The sequence below is a fragment of the Synchiropus splendidus genome, chromosome 8, assembly GCF_027744825.2.
Source record: "Synchiropus splendidus isolate RoL2022-P1 chromosome 8, RoL_Sspl_1.0, whole genome shotgun sequence".
Taxonomy (NCBI): domain Eukaryota; kingdom Metazoa; phylum Chordata; class Actinopteri; order Syngnathiformes; family Callionymidae; genus Synchiropus; species Synchiropus splendidus.
The window spans coordinates 10,453,210-10,477,485 of record NC_071341.1 but is presented as its reverse complement, the minus strand read 5'-3'; the positions used below and the strand labels follow the sequence as shown (position 1 = coordinate 10,477,485).

Below are 24,276 nucleotides of genomic sequence, written 5' to 3'. Positions count from 1 at the left end.
GGGATCAAAGGTCATCCAGTCGGCCAATCAGAGTGCAGTCTGGGGTGACCGGTAGCAAGTGAGGGTGTAGTCCCCCTTTGTGTTGGTCTGGGTGGGTCTGCTAAACATGCAACTCCGCTTCCATTCAGAGCTTCCTCACAGGACTGTGGGTTAGTGTCTGCAGCTTCACATGCGAGGCCTTGAGGTTGGTGATGACCTCAGGGTAGAGACTGAAGTCAAAAGGTTAGTCTCCTCCGTGCACACGGTGGAGGTTACTAACCTCGGCGAGAGATGCTTTATGGTCAACAACTGAAAGTTCTCCGCTTTTTAGGACAAACTGAAACCTGCTGGAAATAGAGGTTTTCTGCCTGATAGTTGCCGTCGTGTTAGTGACAGAGGTCTGCTGGTGAGTAATGCTGGGCTACTACGTAAAATGGCCTGTTGTCTGATGGTCTAGTTTATGTTAGTGGCCTTGAATCATAGCAGGGTTTCAGCTAGGAGGGTGTCTGCAAAATGCTGGTATATGGCAGCATCTCGTGGTCAAGATATGGTCGAGAATCGGACGCCCTCCTAGCTAAAAGCCTGACCTATAGTTGTCATGAATTCATTTCATTCTGTTCATCAGTTTGAAACTCACTTATAAAGCAATATAACAGATGAATTAAAGAATAATAGACCCACTAAAAACAGCTTTAGGCCCCACTTCCAGCTCCCTTCCCACCTGTGGAGAGCCACCGGTCTGTTGGATGGAATTCAAAGTCCGTGGGGTGTTAGGTGAGGCCCGCTTGTTCAGTGGTTTGTTGGTCCCAGACACTGGTGTCATTTGTTGGTTAGCACCAGACCTTTGCTGGGCACCAAGGGAGATCTGTTTGCTAGTGACCGAGGCGTATTGATCACAGCTGTCTGCTTTAGTAATATATGCCCACGTGTTAGTAATGATGGCCGGCGACTACAAGTCTGTTTGGTCAATAATGAGGATCAGCTATTAGATGATAGTCATGGCCTTGTGACAGGAGAGAGATCCGCTGGTGAGATAAGAGGGTGCTGGTCATGTAGCTTTTTATTGGAAGAGTGTTCATAGAGGAGTGTGTTTTGCATTCAGAGAAGTCTGCTGAGTGATGGTGGACGTCTGCAGGTCGCTGATGAAATTTCAAAGTCATTCACACCAGCCTGTTTGTCAATGATGTCCGGACTTAAATGGACCATTTGTGAATTGGACTGCTGCTGAGGAACGCGCACCTGAGGAAACTGGTGTTCAGGCTGAGCTCTACCTGGGAGCTTTTAATTCATGCTCAACACATCTGGGGAAAGATAAGACGATGACAGGCGGGCGGGCTCAGCGATGGCCGCGAATTACAAAGAGGGAAGTGACAGGCTGGGTAATAGAGGTGAAGGTGGAACAAGGACGATCGAAGGAGTGAGGCTTCTGAGGAGACGAGATAAAGGAGGGATGTAGTTCTGAATCGTGGCGGAGCTGATTCTAAGTGTAAGGTGACAAGCCGTGGACGTCCCTGGCTTTCATGTCTTGTGTTGCAACTTTTGCTGTAAGCCAACTTTTTTGTGATGATTTTAGATGAACTTCAGAAGAGACGGAGCATCGTGATGAAGAGGGCTTCATTTGACTGTAGAACATAGAAATAAATGCAGTTATATACGAGCCTAAAATGCTGCTGTCCATCTTCTGGACGCACTGAAAAAAACACACCATTAGTGCTGTCTGGTGTCTGAGTGCATGCTATATGTGCTGAGTGGCGTTATCCGATTTCTGCAGGCCAGTTAAATGGACTCACTTCTCCACATGTTTGCTGTTGAATGCGTGTTGAATTAAGCAGCATTTTATGGATATGAAAATGTGAACATAGCGATGTGGGCTGTCTGGAGTGTGAGGATGCGATGAAGAGTGATGGTCATTGGTGTGAGTTCAAATGTGAGTACGTCACTCATTGACGGCTTCGCTCTTGCCTCTTTTCTTCTCGTAGTAAAACTACTTTTTATGAGTAAATCAACCGACAACATCCAGAGTGCTCATCACAGCTAATAACTGTCACTGTATAAAAAAACGCCACGCCATCTTCCTTTTTCCGTTCACTTGAACTCCTCTTTATTTATTGCGGTGACCCATTTTAGCCGATCGCGGCATCTGACAGGAGTGTAGCAGGATGAACAAACACTTCAAACCATGTGAAGCTCCCAGTTGACTCCTCATTGCGCCGGTTCAATCTGAAACTCTTTGGCCCGGAGCAGCCGCTCTGCCTGTTCGGTGATTGGTTTCACATGGTTCGTCCCGAATTAGACCCAACACCTACTACGAACGCCTGATGAAGTCGAGCTTTAACCCTGTTTCATTGCAACACAGGCGGAGAGAAAATGATTCCTACAAGCTGCAACTCCCACTGCTGTGGTTTTGATTCCATCCCTGCCACTGAAATGGTTTTCTTACATTGTAGTCAGCACGGGGGAGTAGTGGTGCGCGCTGCGGCTGGATCTAGAAAAGGATGTCAGTCTGTTAATGAAGTAAATAAAGCATTATTTTAAAAATGTATTTGACTTCATGAGAGGAATTTTCTCAAATGAAACTTCAGCAAAAGTGATTTCATCAGACCTGTCTCTGGGTTTTGGATTTGAGAGACCGTGCTGCCTTCAGCTACAGTGCGTGACGCAGGTGCCTAGAGTGAAATTACTCTGGGACTCCTTTTGCAATTAACTTCTGTCGTCAAGGTCAAGGTCACCCGTTGGCACCGTCGGTCACATGACCACTCTCCCTTCTGCACCCATTTCAATACAGCGGTTTAGTAGTGTCGCGAAAATGCCACTTGATAAAACGGCATCCTGAAAACATTACAACAGTTATAAAATATTGAAGACTTGTTTTTCATGTTTAACATCATTTTTCTCTTTGGTATGTGAAGGTTTTTTATTTTTTTTATGAATGAGATGCAACAATTGAAACAGGCTGTTTGACTGGCATCTTTGAATCGTGTGTCTTGATGAGCGTCCCGCCTTATTCAGATCTGACCCGTGTGTGATCACTGCACAGAGCCTCACTCCGCTGTGTTGTGTGTTTATGAGCGTTTCTTCTAAGCCAGGAGTCTCAAACCAGCCCACGAAGCGCCGCGGTGGAAGCAGCTTTTTGTTCCAACCAAACAAAAACATCTAAGTTTCAACCGATGAAACAGGCAGCACCAGCCTGACAATGAACTCTGCAGACACCTGACTGGAGAAAAGGTGTTCTTTTGAGTGGTTGGAATAAAAACCTGCACCCGCTGCAGCCCTTCTGTGGATCAGTTTCAGACCCTTGTTCTAAAGGTTCTGGCACTGAAGCGACGCGCGACAGGAAGATGTCTACGCCTGGAAAGACAATGAGTAACTCTACACCATGGTCCAGGGTTTCGGGCAAAGGCAGGTCACAAGTGGGATGGGGGCCGCAGCATGGTCATGTAGGAAACATCAACAGCAGTAAAGCAATTGGAAGATGGTGGTAAAAATATTTTATAAGTACAAGTGGACTGTACATAAATGAAGTCAGTTGATGTCATTCAAACAGCAAATACATAGTGGCCATTTGGTAAGTCAGCACATCCCATAATGCACTGCAACAGATGCAACTATCACAATAATTTACATTACGAAGGCCAAATATTTAGATCACATTTGTATTCCTGATGAAGCTAGGAGATTTCACATAGTTCAGGAAATGTAAATCCTGTTTACTGCGCGCTTCATCTGCTCCTGTTTAGCCTGGTATTTGTCACGCGCCTGTCTTATTTGTATTCTCCTTCAGATTAGCTAAAGGAACACTGTTTATTCGGCGCAACAACAGCACGCGACTGCTGTCCCGATTAAAATGTAATCATGTTTGTGTTGAGATTTGATCTCTACAGGGAGGTGCGTTAGCTGGGATAGATGGTCGGGATCAGAGCGTCAGAGAGGCGTCGCCGTCTAATCCTGCCTCATTTACAGACGTGACAGCTCACGTACGATTTTAATTCACAGTCCCTCCCCACCCCATGTGATCGCAACTCAGAGTCTGGGAGAAAAATCGCACTATTGAACATGACATTTGCTTCCTGCTGCACAGCTTCACAGTGATGCAGGAGGAGAGGGATCGCTCACGACAGACAGAGCCTGAGTTAAATGTTCCAGAGCACACAGGGACCCATTCAGAGAAGAGCTGAAGAGCAGAGGGGGGTGGCTGGGACTGAGGTGGGGGCAATGAGGGTGACGACACTTTGGCTTTTTTTTTCCAAGGGTTGATGGCATACGTCTGTGTTGGGGAGCCATTTAGCTTGATGGGCGCAGATGGACAAGCGCGGGAATAAAATGTGTGTGTGTGTGGAGGTGTGTGTGTGTGTGAGTGCATCTATGGGGAAGCAGCTACAAGTTGAACAAAGTGTGAGTCATTGCAGGAAACATGGCTCTTGTCACTCTGCATCCACGTTGTTCGCGGCTCACTGGTGTATTGGTGACTAAAAGAAGAAGCTCAAACTCAAATAGATCAAGGAACTAATGTGAAGTTCAACCATGTCTGGCAAGAACAGAGACACGTGGGAAAGATTTAGCTGTCAGTCTGCCTCAACAACTCAGAGGGAAATCCCATGAAGCCAGAGCAAAGCATTCTGCTATTACTTCTCATTCTACCTGCACTGCCTGTTACATCTACTACTGCTCATTGCTATACAATGCTGTCATTCCACGAAACCAGGATCAAACTTAGGGATGCATTGATCCACATTTTAAGCTTCCAATTCTAGCCTGATACATGAATCTGCCGATACCGATATCATTCATATGATATATATATATATATATATATATATATATATATATATATATATATTGAAGCTAAGACAGTTATTTAAAGGAGGCTGCTTCAGCTAAACAGCAAAATTACAATTCCTCATGTACAGAAAGTTACACAAAGGTTTACAACCCATATTAATTCAAAATTCACATTTTTTTCACATTCACATTTCACATTAAACACACTTGGTGCTATATTATATGCTATCTAATCTAATCTAAGTATACGAGTATTTCTCATATATAAATCCTGATATATACACATCTTACAGGTGGATATACCACCAGTAATGCTTATATTCTTTGGCTAAAAAGGCAGTTTGTTGATGGTAGATGACATCACAGAAACATTCGCATGAGTCAAGGTCTCATCCAGGCAGGTTCCCACTCGATGAGATCTTAACCTTACCGCCTCTTCACGCATTATAAATAGCATAAAGTATTGGGATTCTATGCCTATAATTTGAAATCCAACTGAGGACATTTTATGACTCAGAATGAATCTTGTCAGTCATGGCCTGTCCTGGATGATTTGTAGTGGAAAGTGGATTTTATAGAAGGACCCTAACACTGCTACGACTGTGTACTTTTTCAAACAGCCCTTTCCTTTGTTGCTAAAATAGTTTTGCCTCTGCAGTGGGTGAAGTCTTGCTGTGTAAATAAGAAAGTGGTGACGACCGCAGTCATATGTCGGTTTCTTTTATTGCTGGATGCTGTGAATGCAGTGACTTGTGTTGTGGTTGTTAGATAAGCTCCACATCTGTCCTGCTATTAGTGTGGTCAAGAAGTGGTTAGTGATGTCATCCGCCCTGCGCTCAAATCCCACCCGGGGTGTTTCTCTCTGTGGAGTTTTCCCTGTGCTTCCAAGTGTCTATTTTAAAGCAGCGGCGTAACATGTAATAAGCGCTAATCCATTTATAAAAACAGCAACCTGGCTGAAAACATCTGCCGCTCTGCTATTCCGGTGAAGCGATGTCATCATCGCTGTATTATAAAACGCTGTGTTTACTGGTACTGTGACTCATGGTTGCTATGGCGAGAGGCTCTGACAGCAGAGTAGCTGATGAGGAGCATTTGACTCCACATGACTGTTCCCGGCTCGCTCTCAGGCAGCGGGTGTCTTTGCTTTCATGGAGTCTCTGGCAACCTCTCCGTTTCACCTCTCGCCTCCTTCGTGTTCAGATTCATCCTCCTGTGCTGCAGCACCTCCATCCTCCGAGCCTCACGTCTTCTCATCGCACATTCTCTTCTGTCATCCAGCTGTGCGCCAGATGTGTCTCCCTCTTCCAGCTGTTGGCAGTGTTTTAATGGAAAAGTTAAGAATGTAATGGAATGATCTCGCTCCATAACAAAGTGTTCTTCTTCTCTTTGTGGAAGTTGTTGTTGAATGTCAGACCCGCGCGCCGGGACTCACTGGAGGCTTCTGAGTTGCGCGAGGAGACGTATAATTATATAATAAGATCGGAAAGCAGAGCTGTTCATGCAAATTTTATACTTCTCTGAAGAAGCGGGACCAAGGATTTTAGGATGTCTGCAGCTCATTGTGGGATGCTCCCTTGTGACAAGGAAGAGAAAAGACCAGTAGAGAGAGAAGAAATCAGAATGTTGGTCGGCAATTTGTTGCCGTTACTCTGCAACTGTTTTCCATATTCAGATCCAGAACAAGCAACGACAAGCCGTTTCATACTGCCATAAACACATACAGTAGTTAAGCAGGTGATTTTCTTCCTGGCGACACATGTGGCTAGCAACTGCCTTTAAACAATGGTGTCTACCTCAGTCACACGTCGCTGTCCCGGCTAAACATATGTTTGTCAAACAATCCGAACAACACATTCTCACTCCCAAGGCCTCAAATCACAGCAAGTGCACTTTCAACTCTGAAGTCAGCCTTCTGCATTGTGTGCTGGTGCATAGGTGTTTCAGTGAAACGTTTCTCCTACTGTGTGACGTTCCCAAAAGTGGGGGGATTGGTAGGGGCTTGTGGGGAGTGCAGTCTTGCTTGTGGCTCATGTGGCTCTATGCATCACTGATGGTGCCCTAAAAGTCACCAACTAAGCGCCATCCCATGCCTTAACCCAGACCTGGGCAAAATGCGTCCCGATGCCTGTATTTTTGTTTTTTTTTAATTTAATTGCCCACCTCTGCCTTAACCCAACCCGTCTTGTTTCTATGTGACACGTCAGGATTTGCCACGAAAGGTGGAACGTGTCTCAATTGAAAGCGTACTCACAACATGCAACTCTAACGGCTCACTTCTGTGTCACAGTCCACTAGAATATAGTCACTGTTTGAGGCCTTTGAACTACCGGTCACAGGAAAGAGTCTAGTGGATATGATGTCAATGATCTTTCCTTGAATCCCTTTTTATTGTGTCGGCTTGTCAGGAAAGGCTTGAACACCGCCACCTTCATGGGTCATAATGCTGAGATTTATGGTTATTTGACTCAACCTGATGTGTTGAAGAGGCTACTTGGTGGTGGGTGGTGGGCCACGTTTGGCCCGTGGACCTTGCGTTTTGCCTTTGAAGAAGAAGCTCAAATGTGTTTTCCCAGTGTAGGAGGGTGCCACCTGAAACTACAAGCCACAGTAGCTAAGAGTTGTGCCTTTGGTGAGAGGTTGTGCCCCTGCTTCTCTGCTGAATGGAGCAGATGGAGGGGAAATTCCTAGTATCATAGACTTAGTGCAGGTGAACTCATGAGAGAGATATATGGGAGGCCTTTGTAACTTGTAACTGAACCGTAATGTTCCAAATCTTCAAACAAGACTAGTGAACAAGACACTTACCTTTTCTTCATCTTACTGACACAGAAGGTTGTGGATTCGAACCCTGGTAAAGGCATGAAATTCAGATCTGCATGAACAAATATGAAAAGAAAATGTGTGCTTTTAAAAAAGGCACTGAAGATGTCAAAACCAAATAATTTATTCAAATATCTGTTGTTCCCTACCGGTTTCTCCTCTGTCTTGTCGAACAGTCCCGGGGAACTGATGTTTATTTGCCTGAAATTAGACAGTTTGTGCAGAAAATCAATTATAATGCAACTGGAAACAGAAGTGCAAGCAAATGAGATTGTGCGAGGAGAAATCCACATCATCTCCAAAGGCTTTCCCACGGCCGCAGCCGTTTATTTGTGCAGATGGCTGTGATGAGTGGAGCGCGGCGTGGAGCCGGCGAAACAGAGCGGAATGGCTCTCAAGGTGCACCAAAGCTTAAATTCAGTGAGGGCTGCATTTTGTTTTTGTCACCGAAAGAGGATTGTTCCTCCCAGAACTGCTCCAGGCTTGTGAGACCATCACTTGGTGAAAAGGTCACAGAGATAAAGATTGTGGTGTCCTGCAGCACCCAGACCTTTTCTACACTTTCATTTCTTTTCCTCCGACTTTGCCTGAACCCTTCATTTCTCAACTTCTGCCCCTGTTCCCTTCAACTCTCTCCTTCTTTTCAAAATACATTTTCTCCATCTCTCTCTGGTTTTGCCTTTTCTCCCAGTCAGAGGAAGTGGCAGTCGCTGCCCGCCGGCTCTCAAAGGAACAAACCTCCCTTTGTTTGGCTCCACTGTAGGAGGATGAGTAGCCGGCCCAGCCAAGGAGTCAGAGTTTTTCACTTGAGAGCCAGCCACCCATAAAGATTGTAAATCAGCCGACCACTCAAGCCAAAACCTCTCGGCTGTGTAGAGCCGGCCAGTCAGGTAATATGGTCTCTCCAGGGTCTTAAGAGCAGCGGATTGGCAGGCAGTGACCGAGCCTGCAGACATTACTGTCATGTTGCCTGAGCGGAAATGAATTGTGCATTGACTTAATTGTGTAGGTGGTCCGGGGGACGCAGGATAAACAGCAGATAAAGGTTTGTAATTTGGACGTGACGGATGGAGATGTCAGACAACAGGCCCGATTGTGTTGGTTTGCAGACTGTAACGGCCGCAGATAACAAGACCAGATTTCTTTTTTTTTTGTGATGGATGGAGAGACAGCAGCAGTGAGAAACAAGCAAAACATGGACCAGAGTTTCGTCGTTGTTCAAGAATTGCCTGGCTTCATTTGGCTCAGTGTTCTAAGCTGAAAAATATCCATATAAGATTGAGTGGGTTCCTTTCCTTTATCGTCTACTGTGCTTTTGATCTTAGTGTTTCATGGAAACCGAGAGGAAGCTGTGTATTTCAGAGACATAAAATGTCAACAGGAACTCAGCTCGGTGGGTTTAATTGTGAACGGACACAGTCTATTGAATTGCACTCAGTAAAACCCTGACAAGCTGTGGCGACTGGATCTCAGGGAATTTTGCCTTCAGCCAATATGACAAGACAAATAGTTGCTTGAGAGCCAGCAAAACTGAGGAATCCTTTAAACATGTCTTCACTTTTCTACCTTTGTTGCTGCGGCTCCAACAACGTACCATTTGTGATGATTTTTTCCGATCGGCGGCACCTTATTGTGGTGAGATCTTCATCCTTTATTACCCAGTGGGACATGTCAGTCGCTGCTTCAAGAACCTTCGTCATCATGCTGTGTCTGATCACATTAGCTCGCTGAGGAAATTGAGTTGGTCTGAAGAGGCTGAGAAAAAATGCCTTAATTATTTGGCCTTTAACAGCACAGCATGTTATAATGGATGACAGGAGCTGCAGCTTCGACGGCAAGTGTGATGAAATCCAGGTGGAAACCAGTGTGCTGCATTCTTTTGCTGGATGAAGACAATGAGATGAACAGAAAGAGTAAAGCTCCATAGTTCTGCTCTGACCTCTGACACTGTATTAATACCGCAGAGATGAGCGACTCTCATTTCATTCGCTGCGAACGCCACAGCTCAGCGAGTGGAGCTTCATCTCCCCTCCTGTACTGACACTTTTCTCTCTGTGAAGTCGCTACATCAGGGACGGTTAGCTCGCATCAGCTATTCTCTTTGAGCTGGCGACGGTGAGAGAGGAATGGTTGGACAGCATTCAGACTCCATCATCACTTGACCAGATGGCTCCGTGATAGGTGTAAGAGCAGGAGGAGCTGCAGAGCCGAGTCACGATCTCTGTGTCCATATGTGTTTACGCACTCTGTTGCACGCTCTTCTCCGTATGGGGAATGTGTTTTTGCTCTAGTGCTGCATTCCTGAGGAAAACTTCAACCTCTTTAACCCCATCTCAGCTGCAGACCAGTTCCCAAACTCTCTCTCCGCTGTGAGTGGGAACACGCGTATCTTCACATTAGAAATGTCCCTATTGAACCAGCCTTTGTTTACCTCTGGAAAAACTGCGTAAGCATGTGATTCACTCAGTCAGCCATCCTTTACCCAACACCATTTGTAGCAGTGTCTGCCTCAGCTCCTCTAGGATCCTTCACGCAGAGGTCCCATCATCCTGCTGGTCCATCATGTGTATTGCATCCCACTTCTGACACCATCTGTTGTCAGACACTGTATGGTATTTTCATGTAAAATGTACTTAAAATAGTTGAGGAAATGCATGTTTCAAAATTACACTTACAAAGAAAATCTCTGAAAGTGACCACTGTAGTGACCACATGCTCCAGAGGGTCGAAGTTGAGCGGAGTAGTTGACTCCATCCGATGTGCTGTGGTGTTTAAAGTGATGCCAAATATGCCAGAAGCATTTGGAGTGTTTGAAAGTTCAACCTAGCAGAAATCCCCTTCCTCTGGTCATAATGTTTTAGTTTTGTGGGATATTCTTGGCTGAGCTGCAGCTTTGTCCAACTTTGTCGACTACAGCGAAAGGAAGATTTAGTCAAGGCAAATTTTCTCTGATGCAACTCGGTAAATATATATGACGGCAGGCTCTCTCAACAAAAACAGTTCATGGATGCGAGTGTGGCGTCTGCTGCCTCACTTCGACATCACCAACGTATTTTAGTGAGCTGGCTGTCATTGGATTTTCATCCCATTATGCCGAGGTCCCATAATTCCAGATCAATGTGCACGTCCAAATTTGTTCGAGGGTCGATGTTCTGAATAACTGACGCAAGCAGACAAATTCTGGACACCACTAGTGTGTTGGAGAATATCACATATTTGGAATTCCTGCACTCTAATGGCATCTTCTAGCCACTTTTTTAAAAGACTGACATCAGTAATTTTCTCCTAATGAATCCTTTACAGTCCTAGTGTTCGCCTGAGGTTCCTGCTTTTTGAAGTCAAGTTAGAGATTTCAAGAGACTTCCCGGTTTTCGCTGTGTGAGCTTGTCCCTCCCACGGGAGCTGCTCCGACTCCTCTTGTGAAGGCAGCATGGACTTGTTTCTCTGAGCTCTACAATCTGTCATTGAACAATTTTAATCTGAGATTATATCATGAGCAGTTTAATTTATGGTGTTGTTAATTTTATTGTATCAAGTGGTAAACTTTCACTTTAGTACTGTATGTTTTAACTCGGGGTGAGATTCGATCATGATGATTATTATTATGTGCTAACAATATTTGTATTATTTATTTAATATTCTGTTCTTCTCTTCTGAAGGTTTTTTTTTAAAACTTAAATATTCCATCCTTCAGCACAATCTCTTTTACTCCCCTTCATCGTGGATGTTTTGGTGATGACATCACATTCTATCATTTGCTGCACCTGGATTTGGTGACTGAAAAATGTGTGAGAAAGTTTATAAGCAATGAATCTGTCTTTTTGCCTGGGATTAATTTACCAGCTCTGTGAGGTTGGATGTCAACCAAAGAGCAGCATTTGCGTAGTATGAGCGTGTTGTAATGTAAATAATGATAGAATAATTCAAAGTGGTTTCAGCCCGACAACTGGAATGTTTAGCTTTGACTGGCCAGATATGAGTTTTCAATGAAGGGCGCATGTTTCCTTGGGCTGAGAAATCTACTTCCACTTACACCTGCTTGCCATATCGTGTCTCTGTATTGTTCATGTGTGACCAAGACTTCTTTGTATGTAGGTCTGTATTATCTTGTGCAATCTGTCACCATCCAATATTCACGCTGACAAAGCCGGAGGGAGCAGCAAGGGAGGAGAGGAGGGTGGCTGATTGGAAGGAGAACACAGGATGGAGGAGAGAATGGAAAAGAGGGCAGAGGAGAGAGCTTGCCAATAAACAGAACTCTTCCTGGAAGTCTCCTGAATTTAATAGCGAGTCCTGCTCACAGCGCATTTAGCACACACACGTACACAGAGACGCACGAGACACACACTTTCTGAGCTGTAACGGCCGCATTGGAGCAATAGCTCATGCAATTTTGCTGCTTATGTAAGTCAACAATTGGATTTTGTGTGAATTTACAATCATTATTATTGATCAGGAGCTTCAAGACTACTTTTCCAGAGCCAAGACTGGAGCGTTTACTAGTACAGGGGTGGGCACATAAACTTCACTGGGGGCGAGGTTATAAAGGCGGACTGTGCTGTGTGGCCGTCAAAATGCCATTTGAGTTTTTAACACGGAGAAAAGAAGCACGAATGAGGCGCTTAAAAATGTTTAAAATATAAAGAAGAAAATCGATAGGGAGAGAAGACCAAATAAAAATGCTGTTGCGGTTAGTGATTATGCTACTGCCAATGATTTTGTTTTTGAGGAAAATATATTCATATATAAATATTATAAGATAAATTATTTGAGAAACGAGATTTTTGTTCTTAATATAGTGAAATATTATCTTAATATATATAAAACAAATACAGAAACAAGAACAAATTAAAGCATTCTTATCTCTGGAACAAGAAAACAGATTGACAGGATCAGAAAGAATATTTTTAAATAGTTTATTCTTAAAGTGGACTACTTCAGCTATTACTTACAGTTCAGGACCATTTTTAAATCATTGTCAAGGAGGAAATACATTTTCTTTGTCAAAATTGCCAATATAGAGTAATACACATGATAGGAATATTAATCTAAAAATGAAATAAATAGGCATTGTGCAGTAATTTTAGTGTAAACCTTTACTACTACTACTAATAATAATAATAATAATAATAATAATAATAACAGTAATAATAATAATATATCATGAAGTGTGAAGTTAAATAAAGTCTTAATATTAACTTGAAATACAGAGGTTAAATGGGATTAATATTAGAAGGAGAAGAAAAAAAGTATATATATATATATATATATATATATATATATATATATATATATATAGAAATGTTTTATTTTTCTGACAGAAAAGTAAAACATTTCAATGGAAAACAAAAGAACATCAAAGGACTTGAAATTCTCACACAACATATCAAAGGAACATTGCAGTTTCTCCTCATCAGGGCCAGTGCACTCAGCCGGAGGGCTGCATGTGGCCCCCGGGCCGCGCTGCAGGAGATCAATAGTCGATCAGATTTCATGTGCAGGTGTATTGTTGGGAGAGCCGACAATACACCGGGCTTGTATTCCTAAATGATTCAGTGTGTGGTTTGAAGGCTGTTTTTAACAACAACGAGAAAGTGGAATCTTGTTTGTCTCTGATGTGACTTTTTTTTCGAATGTTTTGCACGACTCCTTTGCCGCGATCGATAACTCTGGCCTGGAGAATCTCTTCTCCGCCTGTTTCCTTTTGTTCATGTTTTCCAACATCCGATGAACAGAAGGGTAAGAAACATCATGCCGATAATAGCGCTGGTTTGTTGGTAACTATAGAAGCGTTTTCAGAGACACACTCTCCATGTGGAGACAGCTTTGTCATTTCTTAGCAAATCTGAGTTGATCTTCTGTCGACTGATGAGTCAGCGTTTTTCCTTTAATGTGTGAGAATTATGATCTGAGGGATCAGATTGTGCGCCTAATTGATTGAACTGAAGTAGCAGAGTGGTTGGGACCGCTCTAACAACTCCTCCCTCTGATCTGGGATCCGTCAATGATCTTTAAACGCGTGTTAGAGCTCTCCCTTTATCTGTAGTTTCTGTCGGCTCATGACGCGGGCTCAAGGATACATGCAGTCGGGATACTGTCAGGAAGCAGTTCTTTCATTGGTGAGGGGGCCTCAGCTGAACTAGTTCAACCTTCTCACACAAGTGTCACCTGGTCGCCTCACTGGCAATGGCAGGACCCCATGACCAGGGTCTGGATTTTCTCTGGATTCATTTCTAAATGAAAATTGTTGCAATTGCGTGTAGTGTTCGACCACCTAGCTTTTTGATGCAACTTACTCTGAGTGTCTTGCAGATGAGTGAGCTCTGGATTCAGATGGCTCACTGAGGAATAAAAAGGGAAAGGAAAGGTTTGTCTCTCTGCCCTGCTCTCTTTCAAAACGACTTTGTGGTGACAGCATTAAATAGATCAGAGTTTGGAGTACGTTTTACTCTACTACTTCACTCTATTGAGAGGTCCCGGTTAGTAGATCTCCAAAATAGTTTTATCTCCCCAGTACTTTGGATGTTGAGTTTCATGAAGCACTTTCACATAAACTTATGAACACTTTAACCACACACAGATGGATGGAAGCCTGTGTAAAACCTGGAAATTTAGCAGTCGGGAAATGTCAATAAAAGAGAACGAATACATCACAGCGATGGAAGAGTGTTTTATTTGAAAAGTAGCTTTAGTATGGGATCAGGTTTGTCATGGCATTTTACATTTTTCATTTTTATCACTATTCTAAGAAGCTACTTTTGATCACTGGCAGGTGTTTTGATGCAATATTAATTCCAATACTGCCTAATAATGTGACTAAACATCACAATCTGTTTCTGTATTTAAAGACTGTAAACAATGGAAACCACCGAGTGATTCAGATGAGGTTCAATTTACCTGCCTGACTTTGAAAAATGTTGAAGCTCGCTGCTGAGTCCACTTCCTGAGGTGTCGTCATCCATCAGGGGAGCCATTAGTTTGGGGTCTCCGGGGCTGAATTTGACTTTCTCCACGCCTTTATGGCCAAATCATGACACACACACGTCTCCTCCTCCTCCAGACAGATGGCCATATGCATGTTTGCCTAAATTCTGGTGAGAGGGGGGAGGGGAGTCCTGTGAGGAAGAGGAGGTGGAGAAGTGTGGGGAGAGGTCAGAGGAGCCACAGCTGGTGAGACCCCCATCCCAACCAGCTGCTGCCTGAAAAAGAGAGCGTCAGCAGCCGTGGGCCATCCCCCTGATGCCTGTCTTCCCTCTTTCTATCTGTCTGCCCCCCAGCACTCCCTCAGTCAGGTCCTCCAGTGGACTCGCTCCAGCTGTTCTGGTCTCCACGCAGGCTGCTGGAGGGAGAGTCAGGAACAAGTGTGTGTGTGTGCGCTCCTGAGCTGCATCAGCATCTAATGTTGGGTCGGCAGTAATCCAGTGAGGCTCATCAAAAAGTGTCTCCGGAGATGTGGTGTATCGAAGGCCGCGCCCGTTTCTCTGCCGCCTGAACAACCCGCTCATATATTACCGGAGTTTTCACAGTAATGTGATACAAACATGCCAAGACAAGGATGGGAAATGAAATTCACATTATGACGCCCCTCGCTGGGAGTTATGAATAATTGCTTCACCACAAACTGACGCATGTGTTGACACGGGATGTTGCAACAGAGATACAAACTAAAGAGCATCATGGGTTTCAGAGAGTGAGGGGTCATGCCATTCTTCTTGGGGGATGTTGACATCATCAGAGAATTGTCACACATCCTTTCGGATATGAACTTGATTTACAGCTTAAAATGAGATATCAATTATACAATCTGTTTCTTAGTAACTCACAGAGATACGTGGGTCCCTAAAGCAGTTCAGTTTAATAAACATACATCTTTGGCGGTATATGTTTGAAGCTGTCTTCATGAGATTCTTTCTAAGACGCACAGTAACACGATTTTTCATTTTTAGTTACCAAACAAAAATGGACACCACTGTTATGAGCTGTGTGTCACTTTAGTTAGTGAACTTTTAACGTAGAACACCTCACAAGTTAAATAACAGCAGTTGACTTTAAAATAGTTTATTTTTATGTTTATATTTAAGGTAAACCCACTTGACCTTGGTGGTGACGACGAGCCGTCCTTTTATGCGACTCATTAGTCATCAAAGGAAACGCCTAAAGGACTGCACGTTGAAATGTGAACTCTGGGCCACCCATGCTGCTCCTCATCCTCACTAGTCGCCATGGCATGCCACGCCCTCTGTCCGCTTCTCCTCCCCGCCATTGTTCCCTCGATGACAAGCCCCACGTGCCCCCCCCCATTCAGCTTCCTGGTGGGGGGGCAGCCGGCCTCTTTGTCTGGCCGCCATTGTCCCCGACACACGCTTCCATTTGACGGGCACACGTGCTGACAAAGGAAAAAAAGGGTGCGCTGGCGGAGGAGGGGCACCGCTGGCCATTCTTCTGGTCGGTGGTGGCGGTGAAAAGACGAGACGCGCTGGCCATCTGTGGTGCCTTGTCCATAATCTGTCGCCACTGATGGGCCACCGCACACACACTTCTTACTTTCCAAAAGAATTTCACTCATTGTCTGGCTGTGCTTTTCTAAGGGCATGATGCCAATTGAAGTGGATCCCCTTTACTCTTGGGGGGCCCTTTGTTTTGCCTTAGAGGGATGCAGAAGCTGGAACGCTGATAAGTTTTCTCATTTGAAGTTCCATTCATCTCCTATCTTTGCTGGATGTAAACAAGTTTCCTGAGGACAGGAGGAAACACTGGTCCTGTTGTCTCCTTCTTGTCTCCCTGACCCCGCTGGCTCAAGGGTTTCTACCTCTGAGCTGTTTACTTCATTCCGTCCAACTAATACACAACTTCCTATTAAGGAAGCCGTTTCTGAGAATCGGAGGTGACCATGAATGTCTGTGTTGGATGTTTGGCTCAATCACTGTGGGGAGATTTTCAACTTCACTTTTGCCCCACTTTGTTAGGATTCATTTCACTTTATTTTATAACCAGCAGCTTGTTTTCGCAATTGGTTGTAAGTTGGTATGTGGCAGACAGTGGCAGACTATCTTTTAACTCCATAAAAACTTTTTTTGTGGCTTGAATTTGGTTCTTCTCAAAGATTTTTTTTTTGTTGGAGAACCTTACGACTGATATCCACATTTGTCCAGGTTGCTTCAAACCAGACAGGGGCAAAGCACTGCCCGACGGCCAAATACGGCCCTTTACCTGTATTCACACATGATGTCAGAGTGAAACTGTAAACAAAAAAAAATAGTCTTCTTTGTCACACTAAAGTACTTTTTTTAATTGGCAATATATTGGTCTTTATTTTCGTTCCCCTCTTGTGCAGTATGTCTGCTGTCTGTCCAATTGCGAGTGGTGCTCTGATGAGGCTTCATGAAACAGTGTCTCCTGTTCAGAGCCCTCTAGATCACACTATCTTCTGTCCTTCTGCCTTTTGGCTTGATGGCCCCTCAAAAGACTCAAAATACATAATGTGGCCCCTTAGGAAATTCAATTGCCCATCTGACTTTTAGACACTTGAACGTTGTTGTGCTCTGTCAGGTCTCCAGACTGAGCTCAAATAACTCTTCCGATTGTGTGTGCTGTGCGAGCGACTTCTGTCATGCCACTGCCACCTGCTGTCCCAATGAGCTCACCGCTATCAATGACATTTCAAATGCTAAAACAGGTAACAAAGTATTCAGAAAAAAAGGAAATACATTTATGGTAATAGTAGTTGGTGATAAACACAATACTAAAACACATTTGTTTTTTTAGAAGACATACATCTCAATGAATCTTGTTTATGCATCATAGGCTAATACACTGCAGAACTTCCTCACAGTTTAACATGTGAAATTCTTTGGAGTGTATTTGTCAATAGTCACTGTGGAACTGTAGGGGCCCAGAGTAGACCTGACCGCCCAGCTACACCCTCCAACAAACGCTATCTCACCTTGCACCTGCGGCCCTTCAAAAAAAGATTTGAAGTTGTAATTTCATTCATTGGATGTGAACGTCTGAAGCAGATGTAAACTGTCAATCATTCTCCCCTCACCTTCCTGCCTAGAATGACCTGCTCCACAAACTGCTGCAAACCCCCCGGACAGACTTCAGGGTGAACAGACAGATGGTTGCTGTCACTGAGGCAAATGCATTGACTGACAGGCAGATGGGCTGCAGACCCCAGAAAAAGAAGAGTGATGAGCAGAGCGAGAAGACACACTCTTTTACATCGGAATATGTGATGAAAGAAATCAACATCCTCTAGCCGTTTTTGTCTTCACTAAAAACAGAGTAGTCAGATAAATGAAGGTCAGCAGACCACAAGTGCAGATAAAAGCCCTTAAAAGCCTTATTGATTTTAGAGTTCTGTCCTTGTTGCTGCTTTACATGCATAAACATCCATTATGCACGACTGTGTACTATTGACAGGATGCTGTTGGAATGTGAGGAAACGTGTTTTTTTGTATTTTTCTTTTGTTTTTTTAAAGACATGGAGGTTAAGATGACACCATACATTGATCAGAGACTCTGGTCAGACGTCTGGAGACTTGGAGACTTTTATCACAGGGAGACAGACTGGGTGTAATTCTACTACTGTCCACCAAGGGTGCTGTTGCATAGGAAAAAAACATCTGACCCTTTGACACAAGAAACGCTGTCCATGCTTTCATGGACTTGAAAATACTTGACTTGATTTCAGTATGACATTTGAATAATATTCTTTTTAACAATCTGGATGTAGATTTTGAGACATGAAAAAGCTACTGAAGAAGTGGGTGAATGAAAATGTATATTTCTAGTCAAATGTAGCAGTACATCTCATACGGCCTCAGCAGTGTTTGATTCATGGGAAACAACAAGGAGCATGTTTCGAGAAAGAACTGCTTTGTCTTTCTTCCCACTGTAGTTTTCCACTTTTCTCCCCCTAAATGTCCTTCCTGTGCCCCTTCCCTTTCCATTCTTCTGCCCCCCCCTACCCGGGTGGTTGCTATGGGACATGGTTACCATGCAGCAGCCGGGGTTTCATATGATCCTCGTGTGTCTGCCGGGGCGTGACGGAGTCGGGATGCCGTGTTGATTAGGATGGAGAGGTGCTGAGTTAGTAGGCCTGAAAACCAGGGCTGCCAGTTGGATTGAAACACACACACAACATTTGTGAGGACCTCTCATTGACACAATGCTTTCCCCAGACTCTCACCCTTAACTTAACCATCCAAAACAATACTACTAACCTTAACCAGGACTCTGAACCAAACTTAAACCCAATTACATTTAACTATATTTATATTTAACTACTGTTACTGAGGTTTTAACCCGCCAAACCTTGTGAGGACAGGCCACAAAGTAAAATGTCCTAACAAGAAGGTGGCTTGTCAAGACTTCCAAGTATGGCAAAGCATGCACACGCGCACATACACACATATAGTTTATTTTCTTTCACCAACCTTTTGAATGGTTCACAATGGTTCATGCCGATGAATTGCACCTTCGTCTAATGTGACTTTCTTCAAAACCAGTTCATTTGAAGCGAAGGAAGAAGCCAGAAGGTGCTGGATACAGGAGCAGAGAGACAACAGAGAGTGGTATTGACCGCTGACAGAAGTCAATACTCAGCCTGTCAGGTTAAGACGGTACATTTGAGTGTTACACTTGACTGTTGGACGGTGCGTCTCTGAGTGTAGCTCTGGAGGGGCAGTGCTTTATTGACTGCTGAGACAACATGATGATGAGCCGGATCAGTGTGTATATCTCTGATCAATTTACAAAGGAGAAGACAAATTGGGAGTTTCGGGGGGCAAGAATGGAATCATGTCTAACACAGAGTCAAGAGAAAGCCCATCTTACGGAATCGTGCCAGAATCAAAATGGAGAGACAGCTGTCCTGTATTGGTTCATGAAATCTGGATGGCAGTTGGCAGTTAACTGTAACTTGTAACTGTAACTAAGACTTAGAGACGACAGTGGATAATGTAGTGTGGCAATACCTCCTCCATATAAGCCTATCTTAATCATCCTCCCTATCACACCGATTCTCTTCATGTCCTCCTTCATCTCATCCATGTACTTTACTGGTTGTCTTCCTCTTCCTCTTTCCCCTGCCCCTTGCATTTGTGACATCCTCTTTCTAGCATGTTCACACCAAGAGGCTTCTTACACTGTGGGTTCTGTCTCGGGTGGCCTGAGTCCGATTCGCCCCCTGCTGTGCAGCCTCGCACCTCTGCGTCTCAGGCCATGTCCCTTTTTTCTTCCTCAGCTGGTGGTGCTCTGTGCAAAATAGCCGGTTTGTGACCCACGATGAAGCACGTCTCAAGGAAGTCGTCATCAGCCGCGCGACAACCTATTTACCACCACCGGCTTGACCTCCTTATTTCTCTGTCACTTCTTCAGAATATGAGTCATCCTCACCTCATATATGAACTGATGACGGAGCATGAAACAGTGTTGTCATGTTTATTAAATAAGGAAACCGCTGCGCTGCGCTCCCGTTCCCAAGCACAGTTTTCCTGCAGCTCCCAGCTGCACACCTCAGTGTTTTGGGTGTTTGAGAAGTTGTTTTTGAAAGATGTTGTCCGCCCAGACAGCGATCAGACCCTTTACTGCCGGGCATTTATCAGGTTTGTGTGGAGTCGCGCTTTACACGTAGTTTCCGGCATCGAGGGCCGAGTCGCCTGAGGCGAGTCGCTCACCACCCGCTGAGAGTTTCCAGAGATTAGATGCAGCTCTACAGCTGGGATCAAGTCCACGGCCAAAACCCAACTCGCTTGTGTTCACATCTCTGACTTCTGAGCCGAAACAGCCTTGTCTTGAGACAGAACCCGTAGTGTGAAAGCGCCCTAACTTCCTCTCCAACCTTCTCCTCATGAGCAGTCCCTCTGATACACTCATTACTTGTCACACCTATCTTCATTGGCTCACTACCACTGCTGACCAACGGAGTTTCTCTTCCACACTGGCTGCAACTCTTCTTTCTTTTAAACCAGAGCGGGATATCACACACACACATTACTACAGTGTCTTGCAAATGAGAAAAAGGTAAACAGCTGACTCACTTAAATATGGAGTATCAATATGCCCGGCTCATGTAAGTTGTGATCTCAGCATCCATCACGGTGGTCTGCCGAGCTTCTTACCTCAGTTGCTTGATAAACACAACATTTCTTTCTTGCACTGCTCTCCAGTTTTTACGCTGACCAGAGGAGCTGTCAACATCATGTTTCTGCTGAGACAAGTTCTTTCTGACCTTATTTCAGGTCGAGTTGTGGAATTTAAAAAAAGGCAGCTGCTGATCAGACTTGCTTTTGTTTCAGTCAGAGGAGCTCAGTGGGAAGCGCCGAGCTCCTCGTGATAAAGCTGCAGTGACGGAGTCTGCTCGCACCTGATATCATCATGTTTCATTACTACCTGTAACAGGGTTTAATGAAGACATAAATGTTGATGTGCCAGCATGTGCCAGTACTAACATCCATAATCACAGCCACTAAAGAGAGATGTATTGCAGCACAGCATTAAGATGGACAGCCGTAGAGTGTCGTGCACACAGACGTGAAGGCTCCCTGCAGCACTGACATCCCTCTGACTTGTACACGACTCAGTCTTTTGTCTTCTGATGCAGCCTTGTCCTCCCTCTGAGCTTATTTTTAGATCTGTCTCTTTCTCACCCTCCTCTTCCTCCTGTAGGAGGGCAGAAGAAGAGGAGGACACATTAACAGTGCTTAAGAAGAAAGAACTTGCAAAGACGGCAGGGAGACAAAAGAGAACGATTTAAGGGTTTTTGGTGGAGGCATTAGACCTGAGTCGAGCAGAGGTTGTGTGTGTGCCAGTGCAAATGATAAAACTTCCAATCTGTTTGCTGTGTTTGAAGAAGCATCGATCGATCACTGACAATTCAGTCCAAAATGAATGCAGCAAAGAAATGGAGTTATATCACTTTGAATTTTCAGGGGGGAAAAAACAAAAACAAAAGTTAAAGTAAATAAAAAAAATGTAAAATTAATAAGGATGCCAAATGCACATGGAAGAACTATGAAACGGGTCTTACTATTTATGAATAAATTATAATCCTTAAATCACAAAAACAGCAAAAGAGAATGGCCTACACAAAGTGACTTTATGGTAACCTTGGTAACCATTAGGATAATAAAAGCTGAAAAATACAGATTGAATTGATGGCAGTGATGCAAACAACAAAACACATTTATATCTGGCGTCTACATTGACGTCATGACAGTCAGATAACATCACGAGTTGACTCCTTTTCAGTCTTTGTAACTGCAATGCTGTTTTCTTGTGTCCTCCATGAGCTTCTCTAAAGGATTAGTTATAGGTGCGTCAGACATCAGTGTTGTCAGTGGCATCAGATCTCTTCAGCTGATGTCCACAGGTGGACATGTGGGCTGTGTCAGTACCAAACATTTGTGTGACCTTCTGACACAACTCATCCTGATCCTCTTGTTGATCTTTGGGGTTGGAGGTTAAACAGCTCAGGAGGTGGAGACCATGACAAGACAGATTTAGACATAATGCAAACCTCAAGTGACACTTCAAGATGCTCTGCTCCGGCACTGTGTCGGCTGTTGCTCCTTTTCTCAGGTGCAACTTTATCATGATTCATTTTCTTACTACTTAAAACACTATCTTTGGGTTACAGAAAAGAGTGGGCTTCATTGAGGTGCTTTAGTGGGTGTTTGTCAAACTCACGGCTGAGGGGCCAAATCCTAGCCACAAAGTGATTCTTGTATGGCCTGCAAGAGCTGTAAATGCTTCAAAATTTTATACAAATCACTGACGTTTGTAGTACTACAGTACATATTTATGGAGATAGCATCAATCTAAATACTTCTGAGAAATCAAATGAAACCAACTATGTGATTTGATTCAATAATTTTTGCTCCACTGGGTTGTGTTCAGAAGTTTAGCCTCTTGTGCGGTTGAGTTTGACTCACTTCTCCTGTCCAGGTTATAAGAAATTTGAGGTCTTTATCATGTAAAATCAGAATCCCTACCTATCAACCAATGAATACATATTAATTGATTTATTAAAAAGATATTTTTATTCCCAGTGTGCTAAATAGCGGCTATTTATAAGTGGACTTTTGGTTGAGTGTCCTGACCGGATGCTTCTCTCCATTGAAACATCTATGCGGCAACATGCAGCGGTGAACTTCAGCGTCAGTATAGGCTGCAGAAGTCAACTGAACAACTGCCTGTGTGAAAGGTTGAGGTCCACTTGCTGTGGTCTGAAGAGGCCGTGCTTGAACAGCAGAAACTTGCCTTCAGAGAATACATTAGAGAAGAAGTCCCTGCCCTCACATCCACTCCTACCCTTCCCTCTTCTACACAAATGAAGTTCCCCCAAGAACTCTGCAACCCACGCGGCGGCACCTCCACCCTACTTATCCCCAGCTCAGCCTGGTGACACGCTCAAAGGTGTCATGATGAATCCATATTCACAGTGTAAACAACCTCCCTGCAGTGGCAGACTCCTCGCCCTCTCCTCTAGTGCACTCTTGACCAGCGCGTCCAAGGCAGATGGAGTGCAAAGAAAACTATGTCACCACCCGCATTGACTAGCTCAGCAACCCCTCCCCTTTTCATTTCTCTCTCTTTCTCCCACTCCCTTCGTTCCTCCTAGGATTTAGAGCATCAAACATTGATTTGTCCTTATTTTTAGCGCAGCTGCCGGCATCCCTGCGTGTCCGGTATTAAGCATGTGAGTGCCAGTGACTCCTCTGCCGTCGCGTCGTGGGCAGTTTGGATTGTTTGGCTGCGTCCCGCTCCGTGCATGCGAGTGCGCGAAGGCTCCTTTTCCAAGTTAATCCCTTAAGAAGAGGTGTGGTTCGCTCGGAGCTGCCTCTCCTCTCTCTGCCTGCAATATCATCACACACTCTCGCTCCATCTTCTGCTGTCGCTGTAGCCGAGAGTCTGAGCGAGTTCTGCCTGTCATTTCTTCATCTGCATCCGTCCGTCCGGTCTTTGATGAGTTCCTGTGGTGAGATGGGGGAGGCCATCGAGCTCAGGTGAGTCCAAGTGTGCTTCTTGACCATAGTTTATGTATCCAGTCGGGGATCAGTCCCTGTGCTGGAGGACTGCCCGGCTATTTTTCAGTCCATCACATTGACCTTATTTCTGCCCGGCTGATATCTGCCAGGCCGACACACCACCTCTGGTTTGCGTGGCAGCAATTGTTGTTGTCTTAGTTGTCCACAGTGACACGTTCTGCCAGGTCCGACCACAAACGGCTCATCACGGCTAATAGCCTTAGCAGATGCATTCGCCCCGTGCCAATATGGAAGAGATTAAATCTGCTAAATTGATACAAACATCCAACTTCTACTGTGCAGTATCGTCATGTCAGTCTGCAGCTTACATTTCTTCCCAAATTAAATATTTCTGGGTTTTTTCGCTCCCTCTGCCGTGACGAAAGGACCAGCTCCCTTGTGTTAAGTGAAAACGAATGAAGCCGTGAGTGTTGGAGACTGAAATGAGGGCAGATTAAGAATTTCTGAGGGAGAAGATATGTGAAGTTCATAAGAGGAGAGCTGGTGGAGACTGAATCCGTTATTAGCCTGAAATTGAAACCGCACATAATATAAGCACACCCACGTAGCCAGATGTTGTTTATGTTATGTTAAGGGATGGGAAAAGCTTTCAGGTATTGTGTTCCCAAGCTGAGGAGTTTTTTTTTTTACATGCACTGAACCT

General features: G+C 44.4%; 1 protein-coding gene across 7 annotated transcripts in view; it reads left to right on the top strand.

Moving 5' to 3' along the window:
- numbl (NUMB like endocytic adaptor protein) overlaps positions 1–24,276 on the top strand; it is a 47,933-nt gene that overhangs the window by 1,342 nt on the left and 22,315 nt on the right. For 2 of the 7 annotated variants that reach the window (XM_053872844.1, XM_053872843.1), the window contains exon 1: positions 23,077–23,591. The exons of 2 other annotated variants lie outside the window; for them this stretch is intronic. In XM_053872844.1, coding sequence (XP_053728819.1) covers positions 23,551–23,591 — 41 coding nt within the window. In that variant the 5' untranslated portion in view covers positions 23,077–23,550. Of the gene's footprint in view, positions 1–23,071; positions 23,592–24,276 lie in introns of those variants that run through there. 3 more of the 7 variants (XM_053872845.1, XM_053872847.1, XM_053872846.1) reach the window with 3 other exon arrangements.